A 21,045-nucleotide genomic window follows, 5' to 3' on the forward strand; every position below is an offset into this window, starting at 1 on the left:
AAAGTCCATTAAATATCAAACTAACGAGCACAAATATTGTAAATAAAGATATGAAAATTCACGTAGAGGTAATATTTTATTTCATAATTCAAAGTTCCGCAGCGGTGCGGTGTGGTCATAATGGGAACGAGAGGCTTAACCATTTTTCTTTCCGTATCAAAATGAAGCCGAATGGATTTTTCACGATGGTCGGTCGCTTTAATTGCGACGCATTTTGTAACGTTTAATAAGTGAGCCCGCAATGGACAAGCACTGTACTCATTATTTGGGAAACTTCGTCGGCGCTCATTACTCGTGAAACTATCTGGGGAAAACGGTAATCATTTTAATGACCGTTTCCATTTAAAAAAAAAAAACCCTCGGAACGAATCGGAGGACTTTTGATTACGGAAGTTTACCGCGTGCTTCTGTTTCCGCGATGCTGTACCTCCCGATAAAAATAACACGACAAATGCATCGACTAATAAACCTGTCTATCTCGAACGTTGCCAGCTAAGGATTTCGTGTGTGAGATTTAGTCTGATGCAACGCCACTGACAGTTCGTCGATATCTACGCGAAACTGTAATGAAAGAAGAGGAACGGTAATGAATCGAAAAACTCAGACAAGTACCGCAGTGATGGATAAGGAAGCCGTCTGTTAGCGAAGTTAAAGGTGGAATAACCACGAAACGTCTTATTAACGGTTCTCCGATAAGTAACTATTTCTATCTGTATGACGTTTGAAAAATTCAAAAGTAGCAGAGGAAATTGACAGACATTATCTACTTCTCGAGTTTCTCAAATCTACACAACAATTTTGAGAAACCGACGGTTTCGGATTGCCGAAATAGACTTATTAATGATCCACGATAAGGATAAGTAGACGGTCAATAATCTTCCTTTAAAAATGTCGATTGGTTGAGATTATACGAATTTAATGTTGATGGAAACAGAAACCTATGTATAGCCTCAAATTTTTATATCCTTTAACCCTTATACGATGGGTGAAAATTCACCCATTTACTATTTCACATACTGTAAAATCATTGATCCCTTTATGTCTATGTTGCGAAATGTATTTCTGTAAAATGTGACGTTACAAATGGAACATAATTCGTTGAATTATTGTATAATTTGGTGAATTATTATCCTAGTCTCTTTTGTGCAACTTTTCTTGAGGAGCGTATGAGGGTTAAGTAATTATTAATATCACACCAGAAAGTGTTTCACGTACACTACCGCTCAAAAGTATATCGACACTTATCGTTGAAATTTGTATTACTATTTGATTGTTATTAGACGATATTTATTATTCACTATTTACCCAGAGCTGGGTAAAATAGAATTTGGAATAGTAAATAAGAAATAGTAAATTTTAAGGGAAGCTTGTGTAAGTTTTTTCAGTGGAAAAGAAATTTTAAAAAATTTTTTAAACAACAACTACAATTGATTATATGGAACTAGGCTATTTCTAGATGTAAACAGATAGTCTTGAAGTAAAAGTGTTCTTGTTTTAGTGTTCAAAAAATGTATATTGTTCAGAAAAACATAAATAAAAGATCAAATATATATTCTAGGTCCAATCCCTTGAGAAATGTATAATTATGCAATAAATAATAATTTTTGTTATAAATGCATAAAATTCGCGGTCTGTCAATAAATTATGGCTCAGATAAATTCTCCAATACTGTATAAAGCAATTATAAATTTGATTAAACCCATGGAAGATTCTTTTTCTTCCAGGAGGAGAATTGAACAACTGTCCACATACTTTTGAACGGTAGTGTATGTGTTCAGACGATGTTATAGTTAGTGCACTGTACTTGCCATACGTAGACAAACGGGAACGAAACAAAATGAAATTATATTATTAAACTGCGCGGATCTCTATGTAAAACAAAAATTTTCTTATAAAGGTATTTTCTTTTCTAAATCAATTAATTTAAAACTTTTTTAAATTCTTCTAATGGTTTTACTGTTTTAGATTACACCTACTCATTTTTGCTATAAACGCATAAAATCCACAGTCTAGAAATTATACATATGTATACATTCACGACTCGTCTAAGGTGTTTCATTTGTGATAATTAGACAGATTTTTATGGAATATTAAAATGGTTTGCATTCGTTACAAGATACAAGAGCCCCAAGATACAACATACAGATTTTTTGCATGATCATTTTAATAAGTTAAAAACAATGCAACATATTAGTTTGGAATGCTTTGAATATTTTTCCTGTTTTGAATTTGATCGAACCATTGCTGTCATAAGTGCATAAAAGCCGCAGTCTAGTAATGATCATTTTATATGTTCTTTTATCGATGACAGGAAAATAATTTATTCAATTCTTTTTTGTTTTTCCTGGCGTTATAATTATAGTACCTATATTGGAATGTTTTTTTTTTACTTATTCCTGATTATTCTATCTTTTATGACAATTCTTATTATAACCTATATAAAAGGAACTGCTTGCATTTCAACTGTAAATATAATTAGTCCCTTTGGAAGGCGTTTTAAAATTAACATGATGGCAGTACCTCTTACCATTAAGTACGATTCAACATGGCTACCAAAATTGCATCACACGACCCCCTAACATTATGCGATCGAAATGTAAAATATTAAATCTCAAAATAATGCAATAACGTAATTCTCTATGACGTTGACCAGTAAATTCTGAATATCTAATTGGGCAGAAATACAATACCCTCCCAATTAATTATGGCTTAAGAGAAGAAATTGTTTAAAATATCCGGGTGATACAATAAACACAATACCATCCCAACATTCGAATTATAATGAACAGAGTACAATAAATAATTTGAATAAGGGCATAATAATTGTTCTTAATGACAGGTTTGTTACGTTTAAACTTTACGATGCATTTCATGAGTTTATGATAAAAATAAATAGCTGCGATTTCAAACAATGAAAATATTATAAGTATAATTATACTAATATAACAATATAATAACTTTCAACCAACTAAAATTATCACGAGCAGAATGTAAGTATCTTTCTCTCGATCTCTAAGTCCTTCAGGCTTTTGATTGTGATTTTTGTTGTACACTCTCAAACTAGAATATGTGACAAAACTATGAATGGAAAATGAATAGAAAAAATGGTACAACATAAAATACCTTATAGATACAATAAGAAAAATTATTAAGTATATTTTGTAATGAAGTGAACTAAAAATTTTCCATTTCGCAGATTAGTATCTGCAGTCTAACCACCGCGTCCCGGTCCGTTTGACCGGTAAAGAAACCGGAAACGCAGAAAACGTTCAATCACACCAGAGAACAGAGCGTACAGATAACAGAACATTCAGCTATCAGCGGTGTTACCGTGCCTCCAGCAGCGTATGCTCCATCGGCAACCACATAAGCATGCGAATACACTCGAACAGCTTAGCCACGAGGAAGCAAAAAAGGATGCGACAATACAAAATAGGAAATCGCAACAGCCTTAAGTTTGATCCAGCAATGATCATTAAAACAGAGCCGTGCATCGCAAGTCAGCGAGTGCCGGACATAGTGAAGCGAGCAGAGAAGAAGCTTCTCCATACGGCAGGGAACGAAATGAGAAAACTGAAAAAGTAGGAGAAAACAAGACAAAACTGGAATAATCTGGGAGACTCGGGCGACAGTGTGGCGCCCGGGTGAAGTCAGGGGAATGATAATAAAAGTAGAAATCGCAACGGTGTAGCCTTAAGACGGATTCCGATACGATCGTTAACCCTAGACAACTAAGCTTATGTTGCGTGGAAAGAACGACGCTGGGAATGTATGGAAAAAATACTGTATCTTCTGAAGGAACAGAAGAAGTGAAACGTAAAAATGATATTTGGTATTGAATGTATTAATTGAAGTATTTGGTGGATCTCAATGTTACGACCGTACTTCTGACGAGGGCAAAATTATCTAGTGTATTCCTTAGCACTCGAATGGTGACTCTGAGGGAGAAGCGTCACTAAAAATTTGCTGTACCATTATTCAAACTATTGTTTACATTGTTAAATGTGTCGGTATCTAGTCAATTACTAAACATGTAGGTATGGTATGAAGTATTACACCAATTTCATATCGAGGAAGAAGAAATGTTTAATTTTCGAGTCAAAATAGCTCCGAGTGCAAAGGGTTAAAACAGAGCGGTGCGTTGTGTGCTGGCCAGAAATTGCAGCGAGCGAAGAAGCTTGCCGAAACGGCAGGGAACGAGACAAGAGAACTGAAAAAGTATGGAAAAACAAGAAATGATAGAGACTGGATAGGGAATAAGGAGACCGGCGGCAATGGGATTCCCGGGTGAAGTCAGCGATGGAGTAATAAAAGATTCCTCTTACGGATGCCCGTCCGGTGGCCTACCGCAATTCAGGCCGATCGTCATTACGGGTAAATCATCCCCCGGTTACACGGCGGCCCGGTACGAGCAAGAAGCTGGCCGATCCCTCCACGGTTACCGGTCGACCGGAAATTACGCAGTGGTACCGCGGCTACGAGAGAGCGACGTGGACGATGGTCGTGGTCGTGGTCTTGGTCGTGGTCGTGGTCGTGGTCGTGATCGTGGATCGTGGATCGTGATCGTGGCCGTGCACACGCGGCCCCGCGAGCCGCGAGCCGCGAGTCCAGAGAAATACGTCCGGATACGTGCTGCCGCAGAACGAACTCGCGAGATTCCTGACCATTGGACCGACCCTCGTACATGCATACTTTAGCATAACGTTCTCTATACAATATCCAGAAAGAGGGACGAACGCGGGGTGGTTTGGATGGGTGGTGGAACATGGGAGGGAAAGAGAGGCGGGCGGCGGCGACGAAGGGAGAGCACCGACCAGAGACAGACAGAGATGTACAGCAGTACCCTGCCCCTCTTTCCTCGTCCGGAGTCCTACCTTGCTGACCCCTTCCCATTGCCCTCGCGAATCGATTTGTTATTGTTTTTGTGTCTGCGGTCGTCGCGGTGAGCGGAGCGAGCGGGGCGGGTGTATCGGCGGGTAGTGGGTGGCAGCCTGGGGACCCAGGGGCTGCCGATTGGCAGCGGGGGTGGGCTGGAACACGGTGAGGAGCTAGAAGGGTGGCGGGTAGGTACACCCGTACCGGTTGTGCTCGCAGCTTCAAAGCCCTCGGTTTTCGGGCCGACAGCGAGGCGACCAGGAAGGGTGAAACGGGGGAATTCTGGTACCACCCTGGACAAAAAGGGGAAAGGGAACGGTTGTAAGTGTGCACTTTGCTAGCTCGAAAGAGATGGACGAATGGTTCCGCGCGGTCCTGGCCAGTGGTGTAGCCATGTCGGGCGTCGAAATTTTCGGGAATCTTCCGACAGAATTGCGAAAACTGGATAAAGATTCGTTCTCTAAAAGAATGACAAAGATTCGCATCGATTTATGAAGGTATCGAGGGTTCATCGCTTACGAGTACATCGAGAGAGTGTCTCTAATAGTACGCTATCCTCGACGTTTTGTCCCTCGATGAACACAGTATGTTAGAGCGTGTGGGGAGAAATCCTGGCTACGCCACTGGCTCCATTACTAAAAAGAGCGAGAGAAAATGGCTGGTAGGCAAGGATGGAAGCTGGCACACTGATGAGAGAGCAAGGGGGCGGCCAGGGGTGAAAGAGGTGGATGGTGGATGGAAGAAACGACAGGGTGAGAGGGAAGAACCGCGAGGGTTAAACGGAGAGGGGGTTTTGCTGCTAGTACTTGTGGAAGGAGGGCTGGTGGGAGAGAGAAAGAAGGGGAGGGAAATAGATCGGATTGCGTGGTCGGCACGAGGGTTGGTTGGTATGAGTGCAACGAGATAAAAGAGGGAGCAAAAGTGAGATGGCAAGAGACAGGGGGATGCTGATGAAAGGAATTCATAAGAGAGAGAAAGAGAGAATGAGGCACAAGCATGAAACGTCCTGAGAGAAAAGAGAGACAGAGAGAGAGAGAAAGAGAGAAAGATAAAGAGAGAAAGAGAGGGAGGATGACAGAGGTAAGACGAGAAATGCGGTCGGTTTGACAAGTGACAACCGATCGGACCACTGATGTCACAGATCACTTGGTTGGCCGTTCTCTCACACGCACAAACCACGATTAAATCGCACACACACATACACACACACGCGCGTAGATACACGCAGGAGACAGAGGAAACGAGCGTGCGCGCGCGCGCGTGTCATGTATCACGCCGTTACTCGCGTTCCGTGCACAGAGTACGTCGTACATAAGCTTTCCACGCCGCCGAGAGAAAAAAGGAAAACAAAAGTATCGCACCGAAAGGACCAGAGGACCAGAGGATAAAATAGAAGCCGTGGGTAAAGAGTGAAAGAGAAAGAAAAAGAAAGAACAGCAGGCGGTGAGAAACAGAGAAAGAGAGAGAGTAGGAGAAATTTGTAGCACGGTGCAAAGCGATAAATGAGAAATTATGCACGATGACAGGGATAAAGAGGCAGAGAGACACGAAGGTAGAGAAAAGAATCGTGAAACGTTCAGGCAAAATTTTTTCGGCGAAAGTAAGTAGTAACGTATTTACGATGCTAACCGGCCGATAGCCCCGCGCGACGCCTCTATCTGGTTACCATTACACTCGGATGTATGAAATGCGCCAGCAGCATACACCATCCCCCCACAATAGCCCTATTTATGATTGGGCAAAATTGCTTTCCATGCGCAGAATAAAATCGCGCGCGGCCGAGGAAAAATCCGCGGGGGTTGGATGCACGCGGTGCTGCGACCTGCGCCGACCAGCTCCGGACACGTTTCTTTCGACTGATCCTTGTCAAGGACATGCCGCGCACACTTTACAATTATTCGAATCAATCGGTGAATCGAGGCTGCTCCTCGACTGTCGGATTTTCTTTGCGGTACACGCCGGCAAAATTTGGGGAAAAATTAAATATGGCGAGAGGTCGCGGTCATGCGTACACCACTCCGCCGACTCCATTTTCCCGTTCACCAATCAGTGGATGAGAGCTGATTTCAAAGAAATCCGGTACGCAGCGCCATCTCCGTTTCAGAATATGATTCGCGTATCGTGCGAAATTTCTATTAACCCTTCGGGGACGACAATGGATTGTCACTATTGTCAATGATAGTCAGTTTGCTTCTGTATGCTCGACGTTATATAATCTTACATACATTGCAATAATCTATTGATGATTTAGACATTTTCATATTTTCCTTAGCTATCTTCAAATCCTAGAAGGCGTACAACGTACAACAAATGCATGAAAACACATAAGAATCTGACCTTCTAATCAATTTTGAAATATTTCTCAGAGTCAGTACTTACACTTACAGTGTAAGTACTGATGTCGGGTCAGAGCGGTTAATTCGCTGATTTGTTTGGATACATCGTATCTCGGTTCAATATGACAAGGTAATACGAAAAAATAGTATTAATTTAAAAAATATGACAACTCGGAAATTACAACACAATAAATACATAAAAATGGTATCGTGAAACTACGTGGAAAATTAGAAAATTGAATTTTATTACGAATGTACAACCGTAATACAAAAATAAAAAGAATGATCACTTATATCCAATCGCATTGAACATTTTATGTACAATATTGAAATTCGTATTAAATATACAGGGTGTCCCAGCTAACTTGTTTAGCCCGAATAACTATTAAACGATATATTTTATGAAAATTGTAAAACATATGGCACTTGCTTCTTTTGTGGATGAAGGGATTTCGAAGACTTACCTTTTGTACATATTATGAATCGATGAAGTATCAAATTCTACATATAAATATATTGACCTTTATACGTTCTAAATCTAATAGTTAACGAGATATTATCGAAATAATTTTCCATACGTACCTACTACCTGAAAGCTGGAAAAGAAGTAGGTGCTCGAACTATATGGAAAATTATTTCGCTAATATCTCATTAACTATTAGATTTAGGACATATGAAGGTCAATATATTCAGACATAAAATTTGATACTCTATTGACATACGATGTAAAAAATTAGGTCATTCCATTAAAAAAAGTTAAAGGTGATCTTAAAATCTCTGAAACGCCTCCACCCATAAAAAAAGCAAGTACCATATGAGATGAGCCCCTCAAAGCCATTTAATTTCCATATTTTAATAGTTTGATAGTAATAGTAAAAGTAATAGTAAGTTTAATAGTTATTCAGGCCGAACAAATTAGCTGGGACACCCTGTATAAACTATTGCACTTGAAAATGTCCAAACTGCATCTCATTCTTGTATCTTGCTTAATTCCTTCGTTTATAACTTTACATTAACAATAATGCTGCTGTCTTCAGTGCTAGAGCTTGTAACTCGTTAATATCTCTCTCCAACCTGGAAACAAGATATGTTGTTGAGTATAATATAATTTAGTTTCTTAAACGACAGAATGTAACACCCCACCTTTCGTAATGATCTTTAATAGTGTTGTATGTATTTAAAAAATCTTTAATGCTATCATTGACGCATTGATAAGATTCATTATGAGATCCAATTAAATCCATTATAGACTTCAAAGTATCACGACAAGACTTCAGTGCTTGAAGTGTTTCTTCCCATTCTGTGGGTGTTTTAGGAAAAATCATATTATCACAGCGTAATACATCATAGTCTCGTAGAACACTGTGTAACTGAGATAAAACATCTTTTACTTTAGTAATATCCTCAGATTCTGTAATTCAAATCATAACAAATTCATTTCTGTAACAGAGTTCTAAGGCTTGGAACAAAAGTTCGTAGCGTTTGTAAATTAAAATTGAAAGCTAACATTCAGATATTTATTTATAGATTTATTCAATAACATATTTTCCATTCTGTTCTATTATTTTTTGCCATTTTCGAGGTAACTTCTCGTGTTATTGAATAAACATATGAATAAATACCTTCATTTTATCTTCGATTCTTAATTTGAAAATGCTACGAACTTTCTTTCCAACCCAATATTTATCAATGTTACTTACTAATATAGCTTTTTCCATCTTTAATTTGTAAGTCTATTTCATTCTGCAAATTAGTTAAGTAACTGATATCCCTCTGCCTGGTTTTTAATTCAAACAATTTCTCCTTGTTGCGGTCAAGTTCCTCACGCATTGACGCTAATTGCGATATGATCAATTTCTCCTTCTCCTGTGTCCTCTGTCTCAATATAATTTCCACCATTAGACCTTGTAAGTATTTGTCGTACAAAAGTTTCATCTCTGTATCCTCCTCATCGAAACATTTATCCGACTGAGATTGGAATATTGAAAATCGATTGGCTGCACGAGTTCTTGTGAGGTCTAGGTTAACGTACTAGTAAATATTTTACATGTTTCATACTTAGATACATATGATTTATAATAATTTAAATAAAATCTCTCTTTTACTATGTGGTAAGACAAAATCTGCTGGACTCATTGTTGATCTATGACGAGAAGTAACTTGAGCACTGACATCTGCTATATGTCCCTTCTGTGTTTCACATACAGAAGCATTCAATAACCTAAAAATAAGTAACAATTATTAGGAAATAAAGTAAACAAACTGAAAAATTAATTACACATACTTTTTAGTCCGACGTATCACTTTTGGTGGTTCCATGTTACCTCTCTGCATCTTTTATTAATCTTCGCCGGACTGTTATAGGTTATATATATAGACAGAGAAGATACTCTCTGTTATAAATAGGTTATAGATGTTATAGGGCCGTCCAAACCAAAACTCAACTGTGTGTATAGTTTATATATAGTTTATAATATATAAGCAAGTAACGGTCCCAGCACAGGAACTTCAAATCGGACTGATTGACTGATGACAGCTGATGACAGCTGATGACAGCGCTACCTTTACCATTATACATATATATAGTATATAAATATTAGACTGTGTGTGTGCTACTTTGTGCGCTGCTCTCTGCTTATTTACAGTGAAAGTATATTTTTTATTTTAAAAATGGTATTCGCGTGCTGCATCTGCAGGCTTCAATGGGGATTAGTTCCTGATGTTTCTTTTCATCGGTAGGTAAAGTAAAAGATGTAATTGTTTGTAGCTTTTACATTCATAATAGGTTATGTTTACAAAATTTGTTTTATCCTTTTTGCTATTTTATACTATATTCCAGAGCTTCGGAGTCGGTAGATAAAATTTAACTCCGACTCCGACTCCAACACCTCTTTTTTTTTACCTCCGACTCCGACTCCGAAACCGACTCCGGCGCTGATTTCGACTCCGACTCTCCAAATTGAAAAAATATGTACTCAAAATAATTAAGAGATGTAATAAAACTGAATAAATAATTGAAATATTGTGTTAAAGTCTAAGAATATGGAACAGATAACTTTGATACAACACAACACGTTCGACTGTTACTTTCTCACTTTCAGGAGATAGTTCAAAAATACTACTACCATAACTTTAACTGTTTCTCCTTTACATAGTGCCGAGGTATATATATATACATATATATATACAATACGTCTATACTGTAGATCGAATATTAGCTATGTGTGTATGTATACATAAATCTATTAATGATTTATAAACAAAAGAGCCAGAGTTGGAGTCGGAGTCGATATATTTTTTTCCAACTCTGACTCTGACTCCGGTAGTCGATATATGTATAGCTTTTTCTTACTCTGGCTCCGACTCCAGTGATCAGCAATTACTCCCAAACTCCGACTCCGAAGCCCTGCTATATTCATGTAGTATGATTATTATACTAATTTATCTATTAATATTAATGTAAAACTATTTTGTTCTATAATGTTTAGTATTCCTACAAGAGAAAAGGTAAAGTTAAAATGGATTGCGGTCATAGGTCGAGAACTACACAAGCAGAGTAGAGTATGTAGCAATCATTTTGCTGAAGGAGATTTTTCTTATAAAGTTGTTGGAGATAATGTAAGAAAATGTCTATTGCCTGAAGCTGTTCCAATAATACATGGTCATTCTGACAGGTACTTCTATACTATAAATAGTGCTTATAATATTATATTTTGATACTAAACCTATTCAATACTTTTGTAGCAAAAGTGTTCAAAGGCAGACAATGATGCCTAATAACTCTGATAGTAATAATGTATCCATACCTCAAGTAGATCAGTCATTGACGTCAGAAAGTAATCTAAGCATCGATTCTCATAATAAAGAAAATGAAAGTATGAAAGGTGATGAATCGCATGAATCTAAATTCAATACACTTTCTGATAAAGAAATGAATGAGGTCAAGCAACAAAATGTGTTGGTCGCCAAAAAATCAAGTAAGAATTCTGATGATGATATCACATTGGAAAACCAACAAGATTTAACGATAGATGAAGAAAATGAAAGTATGGAAGGTGACGAGTCGCATAAATCTAAATTCAATATACTTTCTGATAAAGAAATGAATGAGGTCAAGCAACAAAATGTGTTGGTCGCCAAAAAATCAAGTAAGAATTCTGATGATGATATCACATTGGAAAACCAACAAGATTTAATAATATTGAAAAAATCATCATTAATAAGGTAGTAAAATCTATGATACTTAAATGTCGTTTGTACAATACAAACTATGCATATCTTAATAAGTGATGACTGTTTTAAAAAATGAATTTTTTTTCAGACAAAGTAGCGATACTCGATCTCTAACATCAGTAAAGCGTGTTTGTAATGCGCGTTACTTAGGAAATTTAACAAGAGAGGACTTTACTTCTGATATTGCCTATGCAACAGTCAATGATTACCTTACTAGCAATAAAAGAAAAGAAAAAATATTAAACCAAAAGTTAAGGCGACTAATTCAGAAAGTGAAAAGTTTACAGTCATTGTTGAATCATCAGTTGAATCGCCAAGTAACGATGTCGTTAAAATATGTAAAACGGCCGCAAAAGTGATTAGATCCACTCCAAATTTATATTGCGTTCTATTGTTTGGTTGCCGCACAAAAATTATCATGATGTCACTTCGCTTATAACCACTCCGTTTATTTATTTATTATCATCAATAATGATATGATTATTTGGATATATCATACTTGTTTTTGTTAATTTAATAATATTAAATCTCCATGTTTTAATTTTGCTTATAATGACGTAATTTCTCTGTCCCTTGAATGTCGTTATAAGCGGACTTCACTGTATGTATCATTTATTATAACTAGACTGCAGATCTTTATGCATTTATGGCACCTGAAAATTTTCAAAAAATGCTGGAGTGTAAAATTCGATAGAATTTGGTACGATTTTTATTTATTCCAGATCAACAAAGGCTACTAGCACTGAAAACAAGATTTTATTTAATTTCACTTTCTTAAAATTGACCTACGAAAATTGAAAATTGCATAAACATCCGCAGTCTAATTATAACATTTATAAAACAATTTAATGCATAGAGGCACAGTTAGTCTGTCATTTACAGATATAAAATTGAATGTAAGCCTGTAATTTTTAAATTTACCGCGGCATTACATAGATGACAGCTTCAGTTTCGCCTACCAAGAAGGCTGACTTAGACCTTAGACTATATACACTTATAGACCCGGCATGGGTATAGGATGTGATGATGTGATGTCACCCTAGTCGAAATTGTCGCCATCTTATTAATCACTATAATCACGGTACCGCGTGTATTTGAATGACGGAATAAGTAGGAACCCGTTTAATTTCCTGAAAACCGTAGCTGGAGAATATTACGATTAAATTAGAAGGGGCACTCGAAAAGGGAAAATAATGTGAAGGAATGCCAGGTGCAAGCAGTAACCACTTCGACTGGAACTAGGACCTCCAGAGTGTCCTTCACTCTTCCTCTGCTTCTTCCATCAAACCTCCGGTTCTAGAGTGGATCATTGGTGAGGCGTTGTGAGGTCCAATCTGAAGGATAGTCTCCTCTAAACTGCTCTAAACCGACATCGCGTAGCAACTTCGCGGGGAAGATGCCGTGGATGCCTCATCCAATTTCCCTACATCCGTTGTGTAAGGCCTCGCATGGGTGGCCCAAGGGAAAGCGGTCTGGAAGCATGCACGTATACTGTATACACAACGTGACACGTAAGAACTTGCCCGTCGCTGCTCAATTCCTCCTAAAAGTCCCTTTGAACGTTAACGCTTGCAGCTGACATTCCTTCACATTCTTTCCCTACTCGAGTGACCTTCTAATTTAATCGTAATATTCTGCCTCTACGATTTTTAGGAGATTACAATTAAACGGGTTCTTACTTATTCCGACATTCAAATACGCGCGGTACCATGACTATAAATATTAATAAGATGGCGACGATCTCGATTGGAGTGATATCACAAGGATATGCATAGGACGCAGTGTTCCAAGATAACGAAGTATATATACAAGATATACAATACTTATAGACCCTGCTTCAGATAACATGCCTTGTTCCAAGATTACATCGTCTATCTCTATCACACAAATGACGGTTGTGGGCAAAGTGCTATAGTCTGTTGAGAATTCTACAAGATATTTGAGTTTCATCAAAGTCGGTGAGAGGTGTACCCTTTTCTGTATAATTACCATTTTATTTTATTACACACTCGTTCATTTTTACTTTACTCCTAATATGTTCTAAATAGTACTCATTTTGTCAATTATAATTTCAAAAAACTTAAATTTCAATGTAGCTGTGATGATATGAAATCTGTATTTATTTCCTCGCAACTTACTTGTTTAAAAAAGAGAATAGTAAGAAGAAAGAAATATATGCGATATTAAGAAAAGTACTGCGAATTATCAAGCAATCATCAACAAGAATTCAAGTCTTTTTGGCCGAAAGGTCTGCGAAATAAGAAATATATACCACATTGTTCTATCACTATTATAATAACATTTCAAAACATTATATTATACTAGTATAATTTAAAATATTCTACATTAGTAATATTGGTAATATTTATTCGTAGGATTGTTTTCTTTGCAATTACAATTAGAAAGAATATTTCTTGGTTTCGTAACGATATAGATATTTTGAGAATATTTATTATTATTTATTTTGTGAAAAGTAAGGGTGGATTTATAGTGGAGCAGCGAGGTGAGCTGTGCGGTGAAAAAAAAGAAAAACAAAGAAAATACATATGTACTTTTTCATTAGAAAAATATTGTCATATTTCGACATATTGTCGAAATGTTGTCACGAATGTTGGTTTGTTTTCACCGCGCCGCTATCATGCTCGCAGCTCCACTATAAATCCACATGATCCACACTTAGAATGTTAGCGCATGCGTGATACGACACAATCACGCATCTCGGCTGTAGTCTGCGCGCGCATCTCGGCGCGACTCGCGGCTTTCAATAAAAAATTGAACGTACCGCTCGCCAGTAAACTGTGAGGTTTCCAGCGATTCGTCAGGTGAAACACACTGCGTCGTCGTTAAATTTCATTTCTTTAGTGCACCCATAAAACATTTTAACCTATGCATCACGACATTTCCAAAAGCAAACATCACATTTTCTGAAGTTGATACTTTCGAATCAATCCGCTGTTTCGTCGGCCAGTTGTCAAATTTTCCACGATAGGAAGCCGTGTATGTCGCCCAACTTCTCTTCCAAGCTTACCGTGGTAGTGGAAAAGCGACGACGCGGGACCGATGGATATCAGTCGGCTACAAGCCGCGAAGAACGCCAGGTCTGTGGAGTCTTGATCGATCCAAGAAATTCTGCAACGTCTCGTGCGAACTGTCATTACAACGGAGTCACCGATCTTTATCGCATATTGTTAGCAGGCGATTCTCGGACTTCGTTTCGAGATTGACGTATAGAGTAATCGCAAGTTAAGAATCGTCAGAATATGAAAATAGAAATATCCGTGTAGGAACACGTGACAGGAAAGAAATTATATGTAACAGGACTGCAAACTGCCAAATCGTCCAACGATTATTAGGGAGGTTTCCTCCCCGGCGAACCGAGGAAACTCGAGCAACAGTGATATAGAAATCTATTCGTAATTTCCTCGGAAAAAAAACATGCAGTGAAGTTGCTTCGGTGGGTGCCATTGACCGCCATATTCAGGACATTCGTTCGAGATACAGTTTCGAAAAAAACTTGGGAGGTGATAAGTCTCTGTGTAGTGACAGGAGCATTGGTAGGTTAGGGGTTGGTTGTTGAACGTATCACGCGTGTAAAAATCGGCAATAGAAACGTAACGTAAAACACACTGCCGAGATGGAGTTCAAGTTCAACGTAAATAAACTCTTGCCCAGAAAGATCAACAAGGTCACACACACTCTCATCCCAGAAGACTTCAAAGGCGATCATCGAGAATTAAAGTAAGTCAATTTTTATGTTCCACTTTGTCATTTGAATTATTTTCAGTCGAATTATTGACATTGACCTTCTCCGTACTCTCTCTACTGTACCTACCTGTTTCGGGGATACATATATCTTATTGTCACGAACGTAAGATATCAGATGCAAAGTGTAAGCATGTTTCATAGTGAAGTTTCGTGATACATTTGTAAATTGTATGAGGGAATATACATGTATGAAATTTTATAATCGAATAAATCGAAATGCCGTAAGAGCTGCTGATTATCGTGACTGTAGTCGTCATCTTCAAGGTTATCTTGTAATATGGACCGTGCACGGTACTTTCACTTTGCGTCGATGACACGAATGCAGTAATTTAAAGTCATTCTTGTGTCTTGATGACTTCCCGGACACAATCGGTTCGATCCGGTGCGACATAAATAAACTGTCTGGCATGACATGACACGAGACATTGTACACTATCACGTTCGCTAGTATTACCGGTGAATCGTTGGCGAAAGTAACTGTCATTGTAATAGTTCCACGTGTTGGCGTGGCTCGAATTTTACGGGGATATTTCAATGCTAGGAATTTCTGCAACATTGTGAATATTTCAATTCCATTATCATCTATTTATTCTGACGTCATCGGTTTTTTTGTTCCGAAGTATGTAATACGACTGCGCATAAATGTGTGTGTGTGTTTTAGCGAAAAGATCTTCTGGTACTATTTTATTCATTTGAGGGGGTCTTCTACTGTGGCGGGTGCCCTTTCCCCGCTTTTCTGCAAATTTTTTTTTATAGAAATTTTATACAATAAATCCCATACCGGGTGATTCACGAGAAACAGAACACCTATAGCTCCGTCAGGCTTGGAGATAGAAGAAAATGTTAGAGAGAAAAGTTGTACTGTTAAAAGAGACAAATATGGTGATATCAAAAAATGTTCGGATTATTGACGTTTTCAGGGTGTTTTGAAGGTCATCGATAATTTTTAAATGGCACCGTATATTTTTATCTTTGTAGTGTTGTAGCTGATGTCATGACAAGTTCAATGATGTAGTACACTATGGTCTTCAAATGACCTTGGACTCATAAATAGGTATATACTACTACTACTACTAGTACTACGTATGTACTCTGTTTGATTAACGGAAATTTAATTTCTTAAGCCATTCGATCTCGTAACACATATATCGTTAAGGTGATCTCTAAGCGTACCAAAACAAGGTTATCAACAAACTTGCGTTTTTAGAAGAAACATTTCTCATATTTTTGAAAGATATTCCTTTAGATATTCGTCGAGTAATGTGGTACCAACACGATGGCTGTCCCGCTCATTTTTCACGTACCGTAAGAGAATTTATGAATAATAATCGTTGGATAGGGGAACACTCAAAGATAATGTATATCGTGATCAACCGACTACAGTAGAGAACATGCAAGAAAGAATAATTAGATCTTGTAGATCAATTTCAACAGAAACAATTGGGAGTGCAATTGATTGTCTTGCAAAACGTTTAAATGTTCGTGTTACTGCTCAAGGTCATAATTTCATACATTTAATTTAATTCAAATAAGATCATTGTACATTTTGAGGTTATCATTGCTTTATTATAAATTTTCTAATTCAAGGTCATAGTGTAACACATCATTGAACTCGTCTTGACATCAGCTACAATAACAGTACGAAGGTAAAAATATATAGTGTCATTTAAAAATCATCGATGGCCATCAAAAAACCTTGAAAACGACATCAATCAGAATATTTTTTATTTTACCATATTTTTGCCTCCTTTAACAGTACAACTTTTGTGTCTAACATTTGCTTTTATGTGTTCTGTTTCTCGTGAATCATTGTTATATATCATTGTTATAACTTTTATATTTGGCGTGGAAGTAATTACTTATTATAATGTAATACATAGAACGTTTGATGTGGTCGTTAAATTAATTCATAATCAATGTTTCGAATATAATTGTAGATTCTTTCATTACTAATATTTTTATATATGTTGAAAATCACATAAATTAATTAATAATTGACCCTTGGAAACTACTTAGGAAGTAACATGGACGTAATAATACGACTAATAATTAAAACGAATGAAATGGTAAAGTAGATCAACAAAATGGATTAGCGAATCACATTTTCAGCATGCGCAACATAATTAACGCGGTCAGCTAATGGTGCATTATACACATAACATGGAAAGCTTGATTTTATCGAGATTAGACAAAAATACTTGATTTAAACGTGACAGAAAACAAATATCAGTCATGTAGACGGGACTAATTAAAGTATCAAATAACGTAATAAATAACAAAGAGAAATACATAACACGCATATCGAATAAGGAAAAGGATCGAGAAAACAAAGAAAGTAGATCATATATGTATAAATGGCACCACATAAATCAATCTAGCGATTACATATATTCGTGGTTATATTAAAATTTATAGTAAAAATTGTAAACTATGAAATAAATAGTAAAACATTTTTTGATAAGCATTGATAAAAAATATAATATTTACGTATGATATGATACACAAATTATAAATTAAATATATTATATATAACTTGCAATGAAAAATATATTACGTTATAGAAAAATATGTAAGATAGAAAAATGTATATGTGAGGTGGATTACATAATTTGTACAAAGTACCCATTTTTCCAGAACAATGAAATACAACATTTTAAGATAAGGTGTGATAAGTTCTTATCTTATTTATGATTTGCCCAAACGAGTACATGTATATTCAAAGCAATCATATTCAATATACTTCAGAATCCTTATATTCGAATATAAAACTATCTGTAATCACAAAAATAAACAACATAGTTTCTGGTAATATGGTAACACATCAATTGATGTAATGGTGTAGGTATTACTAATAATAAAAATAAACAAAGGAAACAAAACACTAATAAACAAAGAACTAAATTTGTTGGATAATTCCTCGTGGATGCATTTTTACAATCTCAATAATTCTAAAATTAAAAACGGATTAAAAATTTAGACGGGTTCCGTAAAGCTAGTGTTGAATGCTTTTTGGAGCCACTCTAGTAACAAGTTAAAAAAGAATTACGGCTGCATACATTTAAAATTAAACTTTACATGACCGATTATATGACTGAGGAGAAATGAAACGTTACACCTGTTGAGAACAGAGTTCACCGCAAAATGCGTAACGCCATGCCGCCGCCGCATACTTGTGTAGGTGAGAGTTGTTCGCCTAGTAAAATCAACTACGGAAAACCGACGGCCAGTTGCCTTATAATTGGCCCCTAATGCCGCCAATATTTTGAATCTTAAACTACAGTCGTTGCGATCAATTAACATTCCATTGGTCATTATTTAATCAATTTTGATGAAATCTTCAGCATGTACATAACTGATATGAATCTAGAAAACATATTTTTTAAATTTTCGTTGCAAACCCAAATAAAAAAGTTGTTGAAAGCAACTTTTTCAATTTTTTTCGTAATGTAGACTAAACACAATTGTTCCAAAATTTTCATTATACAAAACTAATCCATTTGGTCTGGCAGAGAAACTGAGGGTATTTGGTCCATTTATAATAAATAAGTAATTCTGATTGTGTACGACTAATTTAGGGCCCCCCAAATTCGATTCCGTCTTAGGTCCTTCAAATTCATAATCTACCACTATGAAATATGCAACAATTTCTGCATATGGAGATATGTCATGGAATTCGCAGGGTAGGCCCTAGGCATATTCCTATTTGCCTTCACCCCTTCCCTTTCGGCGCGACGCGACGTTTTCATCAACTGTCATCAGAATCTTTTTGGAGACAATTCTGTCTGCATCAGCAGTTCATACTCAAAATCTCCAGTTTTTATTTTGATCTTCTCTTCATCACCCCATCTACTATCCTCTAACTAAATTGACGACTTTTCTCACTCTTTTTTTTAAGTATCAATTATAATACGTTAATAATATTTTAAGCTGCAATAAAACCCAATTCTTTTCGTTTTACGATCTTTTTCCATCTTTCACTAGCCAGTGGCGGCTTAAGTTAAGTGGAGGCCCCAAGCGATAAAAATTTTGGGGTCTTCAAACTCAAGTTAGAAATAGAAGTTGCAAGAAAACTCTCATAAACTTATTAGCAAAAAAGGAAAGTAATGAAAAATTTTGTATAAAAAATGAATGCTGCGAAATTTGGGGCCCTATGTATCCTGGGGCCTCACGCGACCGTTTAGTCCGCTTATAGTCCGTTAAACCCGCCACTGCTGGAGCTTCGCAATTCTGCGCTCATAAAACTGCTGGGCCTTATCGGCCAAAAACTGATAATTAGTGAAAGTTTATTGCTTGAATAAAATAATTGGGTTTTATTTCACTTTAAAATACCGAAATTAGTTTCTTGCCAATCCAATTGTTTGTGTTCAATTATTTTCTCATGTAACTTTTAGCATTATGTTTGTGATATTTTTATTATTAAAACGAGACCAAACATTACATAATTCGGAGCATATTTGCATGTTTTACCGACGATTTAGTAGAACAGATAGTATCTGAATTCTCTACTAACTGCATACATACCTACGTGTTTCGCGTGTAAACAGTTCAATCTCAAGCGACCCATATACAGCAAAATTCATTATACAACATTATACAACAATTCATTATATAACTATTCTAATATTCAAACACTCACTTAAATTTTCTACAAAATGAATCCATAATTTAGTGCTATTTTAAAATAATATTAAATTCTCTGTGAAATTTTTATAAATATGATTAATACGGATAATCGAGGTTCTCTCGTTTTGTAAATCAAACAAGTAAATATGATCCAAATTGCATCTGTTCTCAAATGCAATCAGAGAAATATTACAAATATGTTGATACCATAAAAGAATTCTCTAAACAAAATTTGGTCTGAATGAGTTAAAATACATGTGTTCGTTATACATACGTATAACTATTATAAGGTTAATACATTGTCCGTCATGTCAATCATATGTATATGAATGACTGTAATTGTTTATAATGTTATTATTAGACTGCGGATCTTTATGCAAAATAAAAAATATTCGCATTGATTGCAAGAAACAGAAGTCAAATAAAAATTGTGTTCTTCTTTTAATTATCCTATTCAACTGAAACGAATACATTGATGTCCTTAAATATTTTTAATATGTCTACTGCTTTTTAAATTGTACGTGTCCATTTTTGTCATGAATACATAAAGTCCGTAATCTAGTTACTATAACTCTGTATCATAACTCTCTACATATAGACCAAATTTCATTAGAATTTTGATTTAAAAGGGTTAAAGCAGTCATCACTGTAATAATCCAAATTCAATTCAATTTAATTAGATCCAAATGAAATTGTTTTGATATTGATAAAATCTCGTAGTTTATTTTAATCTGTTCTCACGACTGCTTCTCGCGTCATTGACCTTTTTCACGTTGTAATAGAGTTCTGCTAGTATTACACAAGGTGGGAAGTGAACTCTGTATAAACTCTAAACGTTCGTAAATTCTTCGGCGATGACTCGTAACGCTTACGGAAGTCTGTGATGAAATTGTGCCGCGGTTATTCGTTTTATGTACTCTGTTGCCCGAGATTGCGACCATACAGCTAACAGTCCGATCATAAGTCCGTATTATATTGAATCCGGTATCGAAATTATACCAAAAACAACAAATTGTTAACGATTGAATTTTCATTATTCCGTCAGAAACGTAACTCGCGTTTCATATAACTCGTAGTTCCATTTTTAGTGTGCATTTATATGTAGTTCTTCTGAAAATAATTCCTAACAATTGGTGAACAAAAAGGATATCGAAAACCAGGATAAATTCTTAACCCTTTATGCTAATAATTATTTAATGTGTAACTATTAATA

General features: G+C 36.3%; 4 protein-coding genes across 9 annotated transcripts in view; 2 read left to right on the forward strand and 2 right to left on the reverse strand.

Moving 5' to 3' along the window:
• Positions 1 to 6,649, reverse strand: part of LOC143212100 (uncharacterized) — a 42,326-nt gene extending 35,677 nt beyond the window's left edge. For 2 of the 5 annotated variants that reach the window (XM_076430473.1, XM_076430467.1), the window contains exon 1: positions 4,326 to 6,523. The gene's annotated coding sequence lies outside the window, so the exon portion shown is untranslated. Of the gene's footprint in view, positions 1 to 3,330 lie in introns of all 5 variants that reach the window. The other 3 variants (XM_076430470.1, XM_076430469.1, XM_076430468.1) reach the window with 3 other exon arrangements.
• A 784-nt stretch (positions 6,650 to 7,433) lies between these two features.
• Positions 7,434 to 10,337, reverse strand: LOC143212110 (uncharacterized). The gene is made up of 5 exons (XM_076430504.1): positions 9,496 to 10,337; positions 9,317 to 9,432; positions 8,912 to 9,229; positions 8,355 to 8,622; positions 7,434 to 8,285 (listed from the first exon to the last, which is right to left on the reverse strand). The coding sequence occupies exons 1-5, from the start codon at positions 9,543 to 9,545 to the stop codon at positions 8,219 to 8,221; spliced, it is 819 nt and encodes a 272-aa protein (XP_076286619.1). The 5' UTR covers positions 9,546 to 10,337; the 3' UTR covers positions 7,434 to 8,218.
• LOC143212105 (uncharacterized) lies at positions 8,180 to 12,537 on the forward strand. Of its 2 annotated transcripts, none has more exons than XM_076430479.1 (4): positions 8,180 to 9,950; positions 10,700 to 10,885; positions 10,956 to 11,435; positions 11,533 to 12,537. In XM_076430479.1, the coding sequence occupies exons 1-4, from the start codon at positions 9,931 to 9,933 to the stop codon at positions 11,801 to 11,803; spliced, it is 957 nt and encodes a 318-aa protein (XP_076286594.1). In that variant the 5' UTR covers positions 8,180 to 9,930; the 3' UTR covers positions 11,804 to 12,537. The 2 variants fall into 2 exon arrangements, with proteins under 2 accessions (XP_076286594.1, XP_076286593.1); XM_076430478.1 differs by having other exon boundaries at positions 8,180 to 9,946; positions 11,533 to 12,527.
• Positions 12,538 to 14,240: 1,703 nt separating this feature from the next.
• Positions 14,241 to 21,045, forward strand: part of LOC143212103 (alpha-tubulin N-acetyltransferase) — a 32,512-nt gene continuing 25,707 nt past the window's right edge. Inside the window, exon 1 of the mRNA XM_076430476.1 lies at positions 14,241 to 15,182. Within this exon, the coding sequence (XP_076286591.1) occupies positions 15,079 to 15,182 (104 nt within the window). The 5' untranslated portion in view covers positions 14,241 to 15,078. The remainder of the gene's footprint in view (positions 15,183 to 21,045) is intronic.

This window comes from Lasioglossum baleicum, chromosome 9, assembly GCF_051020765.1.
Source record: "Lasioglossum baleicum chromosome 9, iyLasBale1, whole genome shotgun sequence".
NCBI lineage: Eukaryota > Metazoa > Arthropoda > Insecta > Hymenoptera > Halictidae > Lasioglossum > Lasioglossum baleicum.